We start from the raw sequence: 14,001 nt of genomic DNA, 5'->3' as shown, positions 1-14,001 counted from the left end.
TTTGTTTTGTTTTGTTTTTAATTTTTTTTAATGTTTATTTTTGAGAGAAAGAGAGAGACAGAGCACAAGCGAGGAATGAACAGAGAGAGAGGGGGACACAGAATCCCAAGTAGGCTCCAGGCTTGTGGGGCTGGAACCCACGAATGGTGAGATCATAACTTCAGCCAAAGTGGGACACTTAATCGACTGAGCCACCCAGGTGCCCCTTGTTTGATTTGGTTTAGTTTGGCTTGGTTTTTGTTTTTTAAAGCCAGTTTCTCAAGCTTCCCCTGAAGCAATGCATTCTCCCTGAGCACTGATTGAGAAATATATGTCAATTCAGACTTCCACATGTGTTAACCGAAAGAGTTTTTTCAGTGCCTCTTTCACATCCTTATTCCTCAGACTATAGATCATGGGGTTCAACATAGGGAAGAGCACAGTATAAAATGTGGACACCATTTTGTCCCTCTCAAGGGAATAGTTGGAACTTGGGCGAGAATAGATGTAGAGAATGGAGCCATAGTACAAGGTGACAGAGAGCAGGTGGGAGGAGCAGGTAGAGAAGGCCTTGCGGCGGCCATGGGCGGAGCGAATTCTTAAGATGGCAGCGATGATGAACAGGTAGGAGGCGAGGATGAGCGTCGTGGGGGTGATGACATTGGAGGCCAGGAGGAAGTAGAGAACAGCCTGGTAGCTCTCTTTAACATCACACGCCAACTTCACCAGAGGTGGGACATCACAGAAAAAGTCGTCAATGACATTGTCACCACAAAAATCCAATGTGAATGTGTTGCTGGTGAGTATTATTGCATTGACAAAACCTCCAGTGTAGGAATATGTAACCAAACAGATGCACAATGTCCTTGACACGGACTGAGCGTAAAGCAGAGGGTTGGAAATGGCCGCGTAGCGGTCATAAGCCATGGCAGCTAACAGGTAACACTCACTGTATGCCAGCCCAGCAGAGAAGAAGAACTGACATACACAGCCAGCAAAGGAGATGCTTTTGTCTTCAGAGATACAGGTCATGAGGATCTTTGGGGTGTAGACAGAGGAATACCAGAGATCCAAAAAAGACAGATTCCCAATGAAAAAATACATGGGTGTGTGCAGCCGGGAGTCATTACAGATCAACACTATGAGGGTGGTATTTCCTACCACAGTCAGAGAGTACACACCAAGGAATACCACAAACAGGACCAGCTGCATTGTTGGGTCTGTGGTGAAGCCCACCAGAATGAACTCAGTCACCGTATGATTGCTTCTTTCCATGACTTAAGGAGATACCATCTACAAATGAAACAGTGAAGAGTTTAACACCCTCAGCTGATACTACAGGAGATCCTTCTCTGTGATAGGACTGCGAGTTGTGGTCAAGGTTATGGATTTTAGGGTAAGGGATATCAGAACAGGAATCTTGCCTGGCTAGGGCAGGTGATGAGAGTTTTTGAGTCTCAAAATATTCATTTCAATGAGATGCATTTAACAATAGGAAAGCTTGAGTGATCTTGGGGGCTTATTCATTTTTTTAAGAAAATAGTTCTTGAGCCCCAGGTTCCATCTGAGCATTGGGATATAGCAATGAGGACAATAGGGCTGACTCTTATTCTGTGGAGACTTTATTTAGAAGGGAGGCATACGTAATAAATAAACAAGTAAGTGTAGAAATATTTTCAGTTAATTTTAGAAATATTGAGAATATAAAACTGGATGGTGGAGTGAAAATGAATTGGGAGAGGAGCTAATTAAACTTAGACAGTGAGAGGAAACATTCCTTTCAAGTTGTTCAAAGTCCATGAGAGATGGGAAAGTCCCTGGGGTTTGGAAGATGGTGACATTTGAAAAACGGCACAATATACGACCCCAAAATATGGCATTTTGGCATATTTTTCTTTTTCATTAATGTTGTAGCATGTATCATTACTTTGTTTTTATTGACAAATAATATTCCTTTATATAGATATACCGTATTATTTTACCCATTCATCAATTGATGTATGTTTTACTATTAGTAATTTTTGCCAATTATGAATAATGCTGCTATGAACCTTCCTGTAGAAGTTTTGTACAGACATGTGTTCATTTATAATTGCTGAGTCACATGGTGTATCTATATTTAACATCTCAAGAAACTACAAAACTGTATCTCAGATTAGCCCTGCCGTTTTTCAATCACATCGGCAAAGTACATGCATTCCAATTTTTCCTTATTCTGATACAAATTATTGTTTTTTTGATTTTAGCAATCCTATTGGGTGTGAAGTGGTATAATATTGTGGTTTTGATTTACATTTTCTTTCTTTTTTTTTAATGCTTAATTTATTTTTGAGAGAGAGACACACACACACGTACAGTAGGAGCCAGGGAGGGTCAGAGAGAGAGGGAGACACAGAACCTAAAGCAGGCTCCAGCACAGAGCCTGACATGGGGCTCAAACTCGTGAACCACGAGGTCATGACCTGAGCTGAAGTTGGATGCTCAACCCACTGAGCCACCCAGGCACCCTTGATTTACATTTTCTTAATGACTAATGATGTTAAGCATCTTGTCAAATGCTTATTGGCTATCTGTTTATCTTCTTTGGAGAAAAATATTCAAATCTTTGCTCATCTATTAATTAGTTGTGGTTTTTTTTGTCTTTTCTTTGTTGAATTGTAATACATCTTATATTCTGGATACAAGTCTTTGATCAGATATATGATATGCAAATATATTTTCTAATTCTCTGTTATCTTTTTATTTTTTTCATGGTCTCCTTTGATGTACAATAGTTTTTAAATTTCATAAAGTCCGATTTATCTTTTTTCTTCTTGTTTGCTCTTGGTGTCTTACTTAAGAAACCATTGCCTAACCCAAGTTCATAACAGTTTGCTCTGTTTTATCCTAAGTGTTTTAGTTTTAGTTCTTACATTTAGGTCAATGATCCATTTTGAGTTAATTTTTGCATATGGTGTGAGATAGGGGTCCAACTTCATTCTTTTGAGTATGCATATCTAGTCCCAACAGCATTTGTTGAAAAGACAATTTTTTCCCCACTGCATTGTCTTGGTACCCTTGTCAAAAATCTGTTCATCATTATATGTTTCCTATTGTCCTTGTAACAAATTACTTTACACTTAATGGGTTTAAACAACAAAAATATATTATCTTGCAGTTTTGTAGATTAGAAAGAAATCCAACATGGGTCCAACTGGGCTGAAATCAAGAGGTAGGCAGGGCTGTATTGCTTTCTGGAGGCTGTAAGGGAGATCCATTTCCTTGTCTCTTCCAGCTTCTAGAGGTTGCCCACATTCCTTGATTCATGGTTTCCCTTCTCCATCTTCAAAGTCAGCACCATTGCATCTATATGGCCAGTCTTCCATAGTTACATCTTTTGGCTCTCAACTCTTGTCTCTTTGTACTTTTAAGGACTCTTGTGATCACATTCAGCTCAGGTGATTATCCAGGACTATCTATTTTTTTAATCAATTAATTAGTTTATAACAAGATTTAATGTACATTTATTCTTAACATATAGAACATACAAAGATTTTTTACTGAATAAATGATATTCATTAAGCCAGAGGAAAAGGAGGAATTTACATGAAGTTTTTTTCTCTACTTTTTTTTTAACTACATTATCTTGAAATACGGATGTGGATTCTTAACACTGAAAAATCTGTGAAGCTGTGTTTTTTCCTTTTAGTTGCATTTTTTTTTTCCTTTTTTGCTTGTCCTGGTAACTGTTTTATAAATCAATCACTATGCAACCATTTCTACGTCTTGAGATTCATGAAGCAAGTTGTGGTCAGCTGCTCTCTTGAAATACAGCATGACTTCATACATACAGAAACTTGTACATTACCCTCTTTTCTTGTTTTTATTTTTGTTTTTGTATTTTTTTCTTGTGTGTGTGTGGGCAGGGGGGGACATATGGCCCTAATGAAAAAGAAACTAAAAATTCTGTACTTAAAAAAAAATGAAGGTATGTTTAATGTACAACTTGTATACACATCACAGCCAATAAGCAGTAAAAAAAAATTTTTTTTTAATGATTATAGGAATTGTGAAGAACTGTCATGTAAAAGGTCAACGGGTAACAGACATGACAACAGTGGTGAGATAATCAGGATAATCTATTTTTTAAAAATTTTTTTTTTTCAACGTTTATTTATTTTTGGGACAGAGAGAGACAGAGCATGAACGGGGGAGGGGCAGAGAGAGAGGGAGACACAGAATCGGAAGCAAGCTCCAGGCTCTGAGCCATCAGCCCAGAGCCTGACGCGGGGCTCGAACTCACGGACCGCGAGATCGTGACCTGGCTGAAGTCGGACGCTTAACCGACTGCGCCACCCAGGCGCCCCAGGATAATCTATTTTAAAGTCAGGTGATTTACAACTTTAATTTCCACTTCCATGTAATCTAACATATTCATGGATTCCAGGGATTAGAACATGGGCATTCTGGGGAGACTTTCCCCTACCTACCAAAACCAGAGTGTAAAGATTTATTTCTGGGTTCACCATTCTATTCTACTGATCTTTATGTCCATCTTTCTGCCAGTACCTCGCTGTCTTAATTACTGTAACCTTACAGTAAGTTTTGAAATTGCTCTTAGCTTTCCTCTTTAAAGTAATTCTTGGGGCCCCTGGGTAGCTCAATCGGTTAAGCATCTGACTCTTGATTTCAGCTCAGTTCATGATCTCATGGTCTGTGAGACTGAGCCTCAGGTTGGGTCTGGGCTGTCAGCCCAGAGCTTGGTGAAGATTCTCTCTCCTGTGTGTGCCCCTCCCCCGTGCATGCTGTCTCTCTCAAAGTAAGTAAATAAACATTTAAAAAAATAAAATAAAATAATTTTTATCTTCCTTCGGCCGCCCCATATACTTTAGTTCTCTTCCACAGTTGCTTCTCTTTGTTCAAACTTGCATATAAAAAAAATTAGGTTTTCTCACTTCTTGAGATCTTCATTTCCTTATGAGCACCACGTCCTATAATATTTATATTAAATATATTGTATGCTTTTGTTCTGTCAATTTGTCTTATGCCAATTTAATTCTCAAGCCCAGCCCAAAACCCTCAAGTAAAATTTTGCCTCTCCTACACAGTTTTCTTCCACAATCACAGACAGAGAAGCCTTTGGCACATTTATCATAAGTCCCAGTGAGACAAACAAATTGAGAATCAGACAGAAAAATTCAGAGTGGAGATCAATAAATTAATCCATCTGGTTATGTCAGGTAACAAAATATGTGATGTCATCCTAAGTCTTTTAGGTCTAAAAGCCTGGGACTTAACATTATTCTCTAGATTTTATAACTAGCCATGTACAGTGTTTAAAAAGACACTTATCCCAGCTTGATATCATTTGTAGTAATAATTCTCAATTTTATCACATTCAGAAACTTCCACTTTAAAACAAACATTTAAAATACTTTCTTTTTACGGTCTTAAAATGAAATTTGTAATTAATATAACCTATGTACAACATATGTGTATGCATGTATATAAAATATGCCAATTCGAAGGTAAAGCGATAAAAAAGAAAAGTAGCTCATAATGTAACTCTGATAATAATTATAGGATTTATTCCAAAATAATGTGAATTTCAATATGTAAATTCTGGAACACTTGGTGAAATAGAATCATCACATATGTATTAGTGATTCAGATATCAAGAGTGACATTTCCATTAGTGGTAAGATTTTTCTGACAAAGTGAATAATTCTTGATAAAGTTCCAAACAAAATTAATGGCAATCTTCCCTCAATTTTGCATTCTTAGGCGGGTTGACTTATAGTAAAACCTTGCAAAATATAGTGTATACTTGTAAAGTGGGGTAGATGTCAGACTGACGTAATTATAAAGATCTTTTTTCAAAGCACAAATGTCCATGAAGACACCAGATGTAAAGAGTGGGACAGTTGTTTTGGTTGGAAGTTCCCCATACATGCAAAATATTTTCATCCTGTCTGCCGCTTATTATATAGGGCCTGTGATCTTTGTGACAGTCAAGAATCCAACCACACATTTCGAAAATGTGCCTTAAAGGATGTTATCACTCTGGGAAGAAACTCCACTCACTCCACAGCTTTGTATTTTACTTTGTAGACTTTTGTACCTTTTTTTTTTTTTAATGCTTATTTATTTATTTTTGAGAGACAGAGAATGCAACCAGGGGAAGGACAGAGAGAGAGAGACACAGAATTTGAAGCAGGCTCCGGGCTCAGAGTTGTCAGCACAGAGCCTGATGTGGGGCTTGAACTCACAAACCGTGAGATCATGACCTGAGCCGAAGTCGGAGGCTCAACCGACTGAGCTACCCAGGTGCCCCACTTTGTGACTTTTGTAGGATTCCTCTGGGAAAATGTGAAGAAATGGAAAATAACTGGAGAATATCTGAGTGGTAAATTTCCACTTTTCATGGGCCTACAGGGTTACTGGGGCCACACAGAGATAAGAGCCCATTAAGATATAAATTTCATGAGAGCAGGGATTATTGTCTGTTTCATTCATTATTATATGCTTATAACTAGAATAATATCTGATATATAATAGACACACAATAAATATTGAAGGAATGAATGAATGAATGAGCAGCCCTGAGTTGGAAAAAGAAACAAACCAAAAGAATTGCTTTTCTGGGTGGCTTCTAAGAAATATCGGTGATGTTATTCTCACTCTTTATCGCTGGAGTCTGCCTGCCGTTGCAATGTTGTGAATCCTCCGGGAGTTGCAATGTGTTGCCTAATGTTACACATTTAAGGAGAGGAGCTGTAAACAGATCTACTCTGCATGCTGATGCCAGTGCAAAAACAAGTAGGGCACATGTTTCCTTGGGTAGAGAGACCGGCCTGAAGAGTTGAGTTCTATTTTGCCGATCAGATCACAGTCATCCGGCTAATTAATTGCTAACCAGCTAACATGTTATTCTTCCTAACTAAAGTTATGCTTTCCTATTATACCGTAAATCACGTATTTCCACCCGTAATTACTCGAATATAAAGTGTGTGTTTAGAGAGATCTCCTTGAATTCTTCTCAAAAATGCCATCTGATGCTATGCTTTGTTAAAGCATTTCAAGCGGGAAGAAATTTGACCTTTTTTGGATGCCCTTGGCCTTCAAGAATCTCTAATAATCTCTGCTACTTCATTCTGTTGCCCCAGTAGCTCTGTAGATACTAAGAATGTTTTTCTTTCCCTTGTCCTTTCCATAAATGCTGATCACCTTTTTTTTTTTTTTTTTGGTCTCATGCTAAGATATGCTTTTTCTTCCTGTGAAGTCAGCAGTTTCAGAAGCTACGATAGGAAGGTGGTGAAGATACTTCAAAAGAGGCTTTTTCTTTAGCATCTATGATAGTATGCACATGACCATTGCCCTGGTTGTGAGGAACAAGAGAAAATTTCCATCTACCTCTAACATCTGGATCAGACAACTTACCTAAAATTATCAGCGACACCGTCATTTCCACGGGATTCAAATTGGCTGGCCTCAGGCACTTTTACATCGCTTTCTGAATCCCCAGAGTTGTAGACTCCTGTAACCTCTCAGGACTTCATAAGCTTGAGAAATAACAAACAAGACAATTAAACAAAATTGTGTGCTGACAAATTGGGTATTATTTAATATTGGAGAATTCATTTTTTGAGACTGGGATTCCCTGGTGAAAATGTAATCAGTCATAACTTGCATTCTCATTTTCTCTTGACTTGAGTAGAAGATAAACTAAGCCTATATGTGCACATATATTACATATAAAATATATATTAATATACATACATCTGCATATTAAAGCACCTATGCTCAACAATACTGATATTTTTGTTAAGTGTTGAATACCTTTCTTTTGTCCTTCCAAATCCATTCTCCATCTTTTTAAACTCCTCGTTTGCTCTAGGATACTCAGCCATATTAACTGTATCGGTGGGCTTCTTTGTTGTCTGTCTACTTCATGGATTTAGCCAGTGGTTATCATTGGTGGGGAACAGAGTGAGGTCCGAGTGGTTTTCTCCAGTCTTCGTTCTTGCAAAGATGCCACAGCGGGCTGCATCCCTAGACCTGGATCATAACTCCTGCCAGGTGACCTGTTTCAAAGCCCTCCCTCCATTACTCAAGACTTTTCTGACTTCATGCAAAAATAAAAAAAGGTGACAGATAACTCTCAGAAGTTACTGGTTTTAGAGTTAGTACACTATTCTTTGGGAGTTCCTTATACCATGTGCATTTCTTTGTAATAATCCCTTTTTAAACCCTCCCCAAATTAATCAGTTTATGTGTCCATCTGTTACTTGCCAGATACTGGTCCTAAAAGTAGTACCAGGAGATAATACAATTGGGATCGGGTTGTTCATGTATTTGAAGGTTGAAGGATGGACATAAACCCATCGTGGTGGGAAATGGGACAGCGGTAATCTATTGCATTTAGCAGCATCAAACTTACTTAAATGATCACCAGTGGCATCATGGAAAAAAGGACAGGCAGAGGGCAAGGCATTTTTTCTGTGGCACAGAGGCATGCAAATAGACATTATAAATATCATGTGGTGATTTGGCTTCTGCTGCAATTTAAACCTAGACTATCTAGGGGCGCCTGGGTGGCACAGTCGGTTAAGCGTCCGACTTCAGCCAGGTCACGATCTCGCGGTCCGCGAGTTCGAGCCCCGCGTCGGGCTCTGGGCTGATGGCTCAGAGCCTGGAGCCTGTTTCTGATTCTGTGTCTCCCTCTCTCTCTGCCCCTCCCCCGTTCATGCTCTGTCTCTCTCTGTCCCAAAAATAAATAAACGTTGAAAAAAAAATTAAAAAAAAAAATAAACCTAGACTATCTAACTAAAACACAAACAGGTAGCCGGAAAGCCATATTGCAGTGAATAACTCTCAGAGACAAGATGGCAGGAATTTCCAAATATACCACAAACTCTAGGCGGTAACCAAGTATTTTGCTCAGACATTTGTGGCAATGTCTCATGGATTAGGTGGTTCTTCAGATGTGACGCATATGGGAAACCAACCAAGGTGAAATTTGTCTTGCCAATAAAAGTATTTTGTTTTTACTCGGATAAAAACTATTTCGGGATGTTCTAATAGGGAAATACAACTTACATAATTCTCTGACCTAAGCTGGTTTACAGCCACTGAAAACATTGACTAATGGTGAGGCACGGTTACTCTGAGGAAAGCCCCTGAAACTGAGCCAAGCTTTACACCATACATCTTCCTCCAAGGCTTCTTGTGAATGGCTTGCAGCCATTTACGATGGTAATCCCACATTAGGAAAACAGAAGTACCCAGATCTTGTGTGGGATATTAGATATGGTTCTGAACTGACACTAATCTGCAGAGGTGGAAAACACCTGAGGTACATACTTGCCAGGGGCAGTAATTCAGACGACGTCAAAGATAACTTTGGCCTGAATGCATCTTTCAGTAGGTCCGGGGGAACTTGGTATACAGCTGATCATTATTTACCCAGACCCAGAAATAATACTGTTATAGATATACAAAGTGAAACAGAATCCTCATTTTAGTTACATTCGCTGGCTCTTGGAATGAAGGTTATTAAATTCAAGCTTCAAGGGTCAAGTAGAAGCTGAAATTGCACTGCTAAGTCAGTAAACAAAATTGCAACCTGAGGGGAAGTACAGAGATTAGTGTTTCCATCAAAGACTTGGAAGATACATGGGGGTGGGGATCCCAATTCATTACTGTTAAATCTTTTTTTTTTTTGGTCTGGGGGGAAAGGGATTGAGAATCTGCAAGGTGGAGATCATGAATGAGCACATTACGCATAGACATTTGGAGATAAGATGCAGAAAACAGTAATATTCCCCTTGCAAAATAAAATGGAGGGAGTCAGTTTGCATTAAAAACAATTTGGAATCCTTGGCCTCCTCGGTGGCCCAGTCGGTTAAGTGTCTGACTGACTGCAGCTCAGGTCTCAAGATTTGTGGGTTCGAGCCCCGCCTCAAGCTCTGTGCTGACATCTCAGAGCCTGGAGCCTGCTTCAGATGCCGTGTCTCCTTCTCTCTCTGCCCCTCCTGCACTCATGCTCTGTCTCTCAAAAATAAATAAACATTAAGGAAAAAAATTGTATCCTCACAAATCTGTACTACTGAACAGGCTCACCCTGGCACAAAGCAGATGTTGCCCTTTGAGGGATAAACAGTGTGTTTCGACATCACTGAGTTTGTGGGAGAGCCTGAGAGACTGGTTGGTTTCATTGTATCTGCAGGTGATAGATTTTGTTGGAAGAGGTCGTAAACCCCTTGCGTTCACACATATGTACATGATTCTACCCACACGTGCATGTATTGATTGGGAGGCTGTCACAAAGCAGGTGGCTGACGTGACATGCTCTGTGAACATTAGTCCACTTCTTTCTCCACACACTCCAGTTTCTGCTTCACAGGCCCTTGCACAAATGGCGAGAGCAGCTGGAATGGCTTAACAAGATGGCTTCTTCACCAAGACTGATTTGGCTACTTCCGCTGTTAGGTATCCCAAATGCCAACAGCAGAGATCACAACCGTGCCTCTGATATGCCGTCATTTTCTGGGAGGATTGTGAATCACTTGGGTAGCAGGGTGATTCGGTTAGACTGCGTCTTCCTAATCCAAAAGTATAAAGTTAATGGCTTTCTTTCCAGGAATAATCACATTTTGGGAGATTTATTGGCTTTATCCACCCATTTCCTGCCAGTTTTTTTTTTCTTGCCAGCACCTGTAGATGTAGCCTTTTTCATGAACATGATATGTCACCAAACATTGCCTCTACCAAAAAAAAAAAACATTAAATGGCAAAGGAATAGTAACAATTTCCTGCAATCCACAGAAATAATTGGCTTTACTTTCTGCCCCAACATTCGGAAGCAATTGTCCTGATCAAATCTTTAAAAGGCTAGATGAAAGCTCAGTCGTGGTTGGTAAGGTGTCCTCGCCTGTTTTAAAACAGCGGCCAGTAGATGGCTTCATTTTTCCCTTATCAAGAATGTACATCTCTACGAACCAAGGGGATGAGGTTGGCACGGTGCCTGTGGTGGCCAGGAAAATGAGCCTTTCAAACTCCAAGTATAGCAAGTAGAAGGTCCTGGCTGAAATACATTCCCTCATTTGTATCAAGGTCATGCTCCCCACAAACTGCTCCCAGCTGATGACCGAACACAGCGGGGATACCAAGGTAAGACTGTCTCTCTTAGGCACTGGATTCCTTTGATGGCTACTTTTGGCTCAAGTACCTCCTCGTAACTTTAATGAGCTTCTCACAGATGGATCTAGGTCTAGGATGCCTTTTCCTCTCTTTCCTTGCCTCTCTTCTTCACTTGCGTTCAGATTTGCCTTGTTATTTAGTGGTACTTCTCGCTTCTGGCTCCTTGCCATTTTCCCTTACACAAGCACACCTATTTCCCCTAATAAAACCCTGGGACTCTTTTTTTTTTTTTTTCAACGTTTATTTATTTTTGGGACAGAGAGAGACAGAGCATGAACGGGGGAGGGGCAGAGAGAGAGGGAGACACAGAATCGGAAACAGGCTCCAGGCTCCGAGCCATCAGCCCAGAGCCTGACGCGGGGCTCGAACTCACGGACCGTGAGATCGTGACCTGGCTGAAGTCGGACACTTAACTGACTGCGCCACCCAGGCACCCCGGGACTCTTAATTCCATCTCAGTGTTTGCTTCTCGGAGGGCCCTGACTACCACAACTTCTTTTACTGTGGCATAAAGTAGCACACAAGAATTTAATTTCCCTACTCATAACTTTATATGCAGTATATTTGGAATCAGCGTCCACAAGGGTGGAATACCCCAAAGGAACACCCAAATGTCCCAGAGGATTTAGCGTTATATTTCATAGTATCCCCTGGGCCTTATCTTTCAAAGGAAAAGTACTGCAACCAAATAAAAAGAAGATGACCAAAGGCTCAGACCTAATAGGAAGAAAATATAGACAGCTTACCCGCTAACTCTTGTCCAGCTGAGGTGTTGAGAAAGAGTGAATGAACCAGAGTAATGCAGGAAGTGAGGTAGAAAGTTGACTCTTACAAAATATTGGATTTATTAAAATGTGTTTATCTAAATAATACATCTTAGAAAGCACTTTCTTTTAAACTTCAAACTTCACTTGTGATTTGAGTAATGAGACTCCCTTAGGAATACATAGTGTAATTATAAGTTACTATGGGAGATTTTGAATGTTTCACAGTCATGAACTGCAGATGAATCATTCCCTGTGTGATTAAAAACCTTCCTGCCAAACTTAAAAATATTCGAAAACGTTTCCTGAAACACCAATGCCTCATATTTAATTACATGTGTATTATGTGTATAATTACCTGTGTATTTGTATGTCTCTCTAAGATTATTCCTAGCTATGCTTTACCTTCTTACTAGGGCCTTACTGGTGTCATTGAGGCTTGATTCTGGAGTCGAGATACTTTTCCGTACACATTATGACTCTACAATTAGGCCAATGAAAATTAACGGTATCTGGGTATACCAATTACATTGGTAATTATTTGGAGAAGAGGACTTGGTTGCTTCTCCTCAAAGGATTAAAATAGGAGTTCTTGATAAGGAGTTTGAGCATTTTGATCACAGTTAAAAATCGGGATTTGTGACATTAGGATGTCTTTGTTTTGTTTTGAGAGAGAGAGAGAGAACACACACATGCATGTGAACGTAAGTGGGGCAGGGACAGAGAAAGAGGGAGAGAAGGAACCTTAAGCAGACTCCATGCTCAGCACGGAGCCCGACACTGGGCCCAATTCCTGAGATCATGATCCTAAGATCATGACCTGAGCCAAAATCACGAGTCAGAATTTGAACTGACTGAGCCACCCAGGTGCCCCAACATTAGGATGTTTTAAGAAGGCTTATTGAATGATGTATTTTCTAGCTTCCCTTGATCAACATGAAACAACTGACTTTCTGTCACTGTAATACACTGATCAGATCTGTTAAGATTACTCCAAAAGAATATGATTTATAGGAATTTTACTATTTTTCGTGAGAAATAGAGATCTTTTAGACAATGAGAGTCTGAGTCGGCATACATAGCTTTCCATTTTAGAACACTGTCAAAGTCAAACATGTTGGATCAGTCTTTTCTACTCTGCATGGAGCTCTTACATTTTGGGGGACTACTTGCCAAAATTTCACTTTCTTGAATTTTTATCTTTACCACTGCTTATCCCAGTAGAAACAAGAATATATTCGTGTTTCAGCGACATGAGTTATATTTACACCACCTCACTTTTAAAAAATCAAAATTAGATGCAACTCATCATATTTACCCTTTTGCTTTATCACTACCTGTGTGTATCACCCGTACAAGTCTTTAAGTAGTGGGTAGTCATAGACTTTTATTTCTCAAATCGGTTCATCTTACTGTAGTTATTGTTCTTTTTCATAATAATTGTGTTTTGATGCTCAGGATGTCACAATTTGGATGTAGAAGTCCTTGCAACTTCACCCTTGTAAAATAAAAGAGGAACTCTGGTTGGTATACAGAAATTTACAAAAATCCTATCTATGGAAACTTGACTGGTTTTTCCTTAATTGAGGGACACATGTAAGAAACATAGATTGGAGAGGTCTTGCTTGCTGAATTTTACTGTGCCAAGTTATTTCATGGGTGACTCTAGATCGTTGCACTAATGTTTGGGGGCAAAAAGTACATATATAAATGCTTAAGAAATTCTGTTAAGGGAATAGAAAGTGATAATTTTAACTAATTCATTGTCATAAAAAGATACTAAAAATTAACTTAGCACATTTGTTCCTGTTTTTAGAAAATATTTAGATACTATTCTATATATATCAATCAGCCATAAATATTCTCATGCTAACAGAATTAGCTGTTTTCTCACATTATGAAAGTAGAGGAGAGTTTTTGTTTTTAAGATTTTTATTTGTTTTTAATCTAGAGTAACATGAAATTCAATACAAGTTCTTATATTTTATGTTTAAATTCTGTCTCCTAAATTCCCCTAATTTTCTCTTAGGTCTCTTGAATTGTCATGTATCAGGGTGCAAATTCTTTAACTTGCATT

The 14,001-nt window shown here is 39.2% G+C and overlaps 1 protein-coding gene across 1 annotated transcript; it reads right to left on the bottom strand.

The window, feature by feature from the left end:
• Positions 1 to 318: 318 nt before the first annotated feature.
• Positions 319 to 1,254, bottom strand: LOC124506337 (olfactory receptor 1013-like). Its single transcript, XM_047072388.1, has one exon. It carries the CDS (start codon positions 1,252 to 1,254, stop codon positions 319 to 321), a length of 936 nt encoding a protein of 311 aa, XP_046928344.1.
• Between the last annotated feature and the right edge of the window lie 12,747 nt (positions 1,255 to 14,001).

This window comes from Lynx rufus, unplaced genomic scaffold (genome assembly GCF_022079265.1).
Source record: "Lynx rufus isolate CCGP_SWC_20201006 ecotype Redwood Valley unplaced genomic scaffold, mLynRuf1.p SCAF_9, whole genome shotgun sequence".
NCBI classification, from domain to species: domain Eukaryota; kingdom Metazoa; phylum Chordata; class Mammalia; order Carnivora; family Felidae; genus Lynx; species Lynx rufus.
This window is presented reverse-complemented; position numbering and strand designations above follow the sequence as displayed.

What these genes read in the sequence shown, in the direction of transcription:
- LOC124506337 (XM_047072388.1), bottom strand. Translation starts at nt 1,254, where the DNA reads ATGGAAAGAAGCAATCATACGGTGACTGAGTTCATTCTGGTGGGCTTC.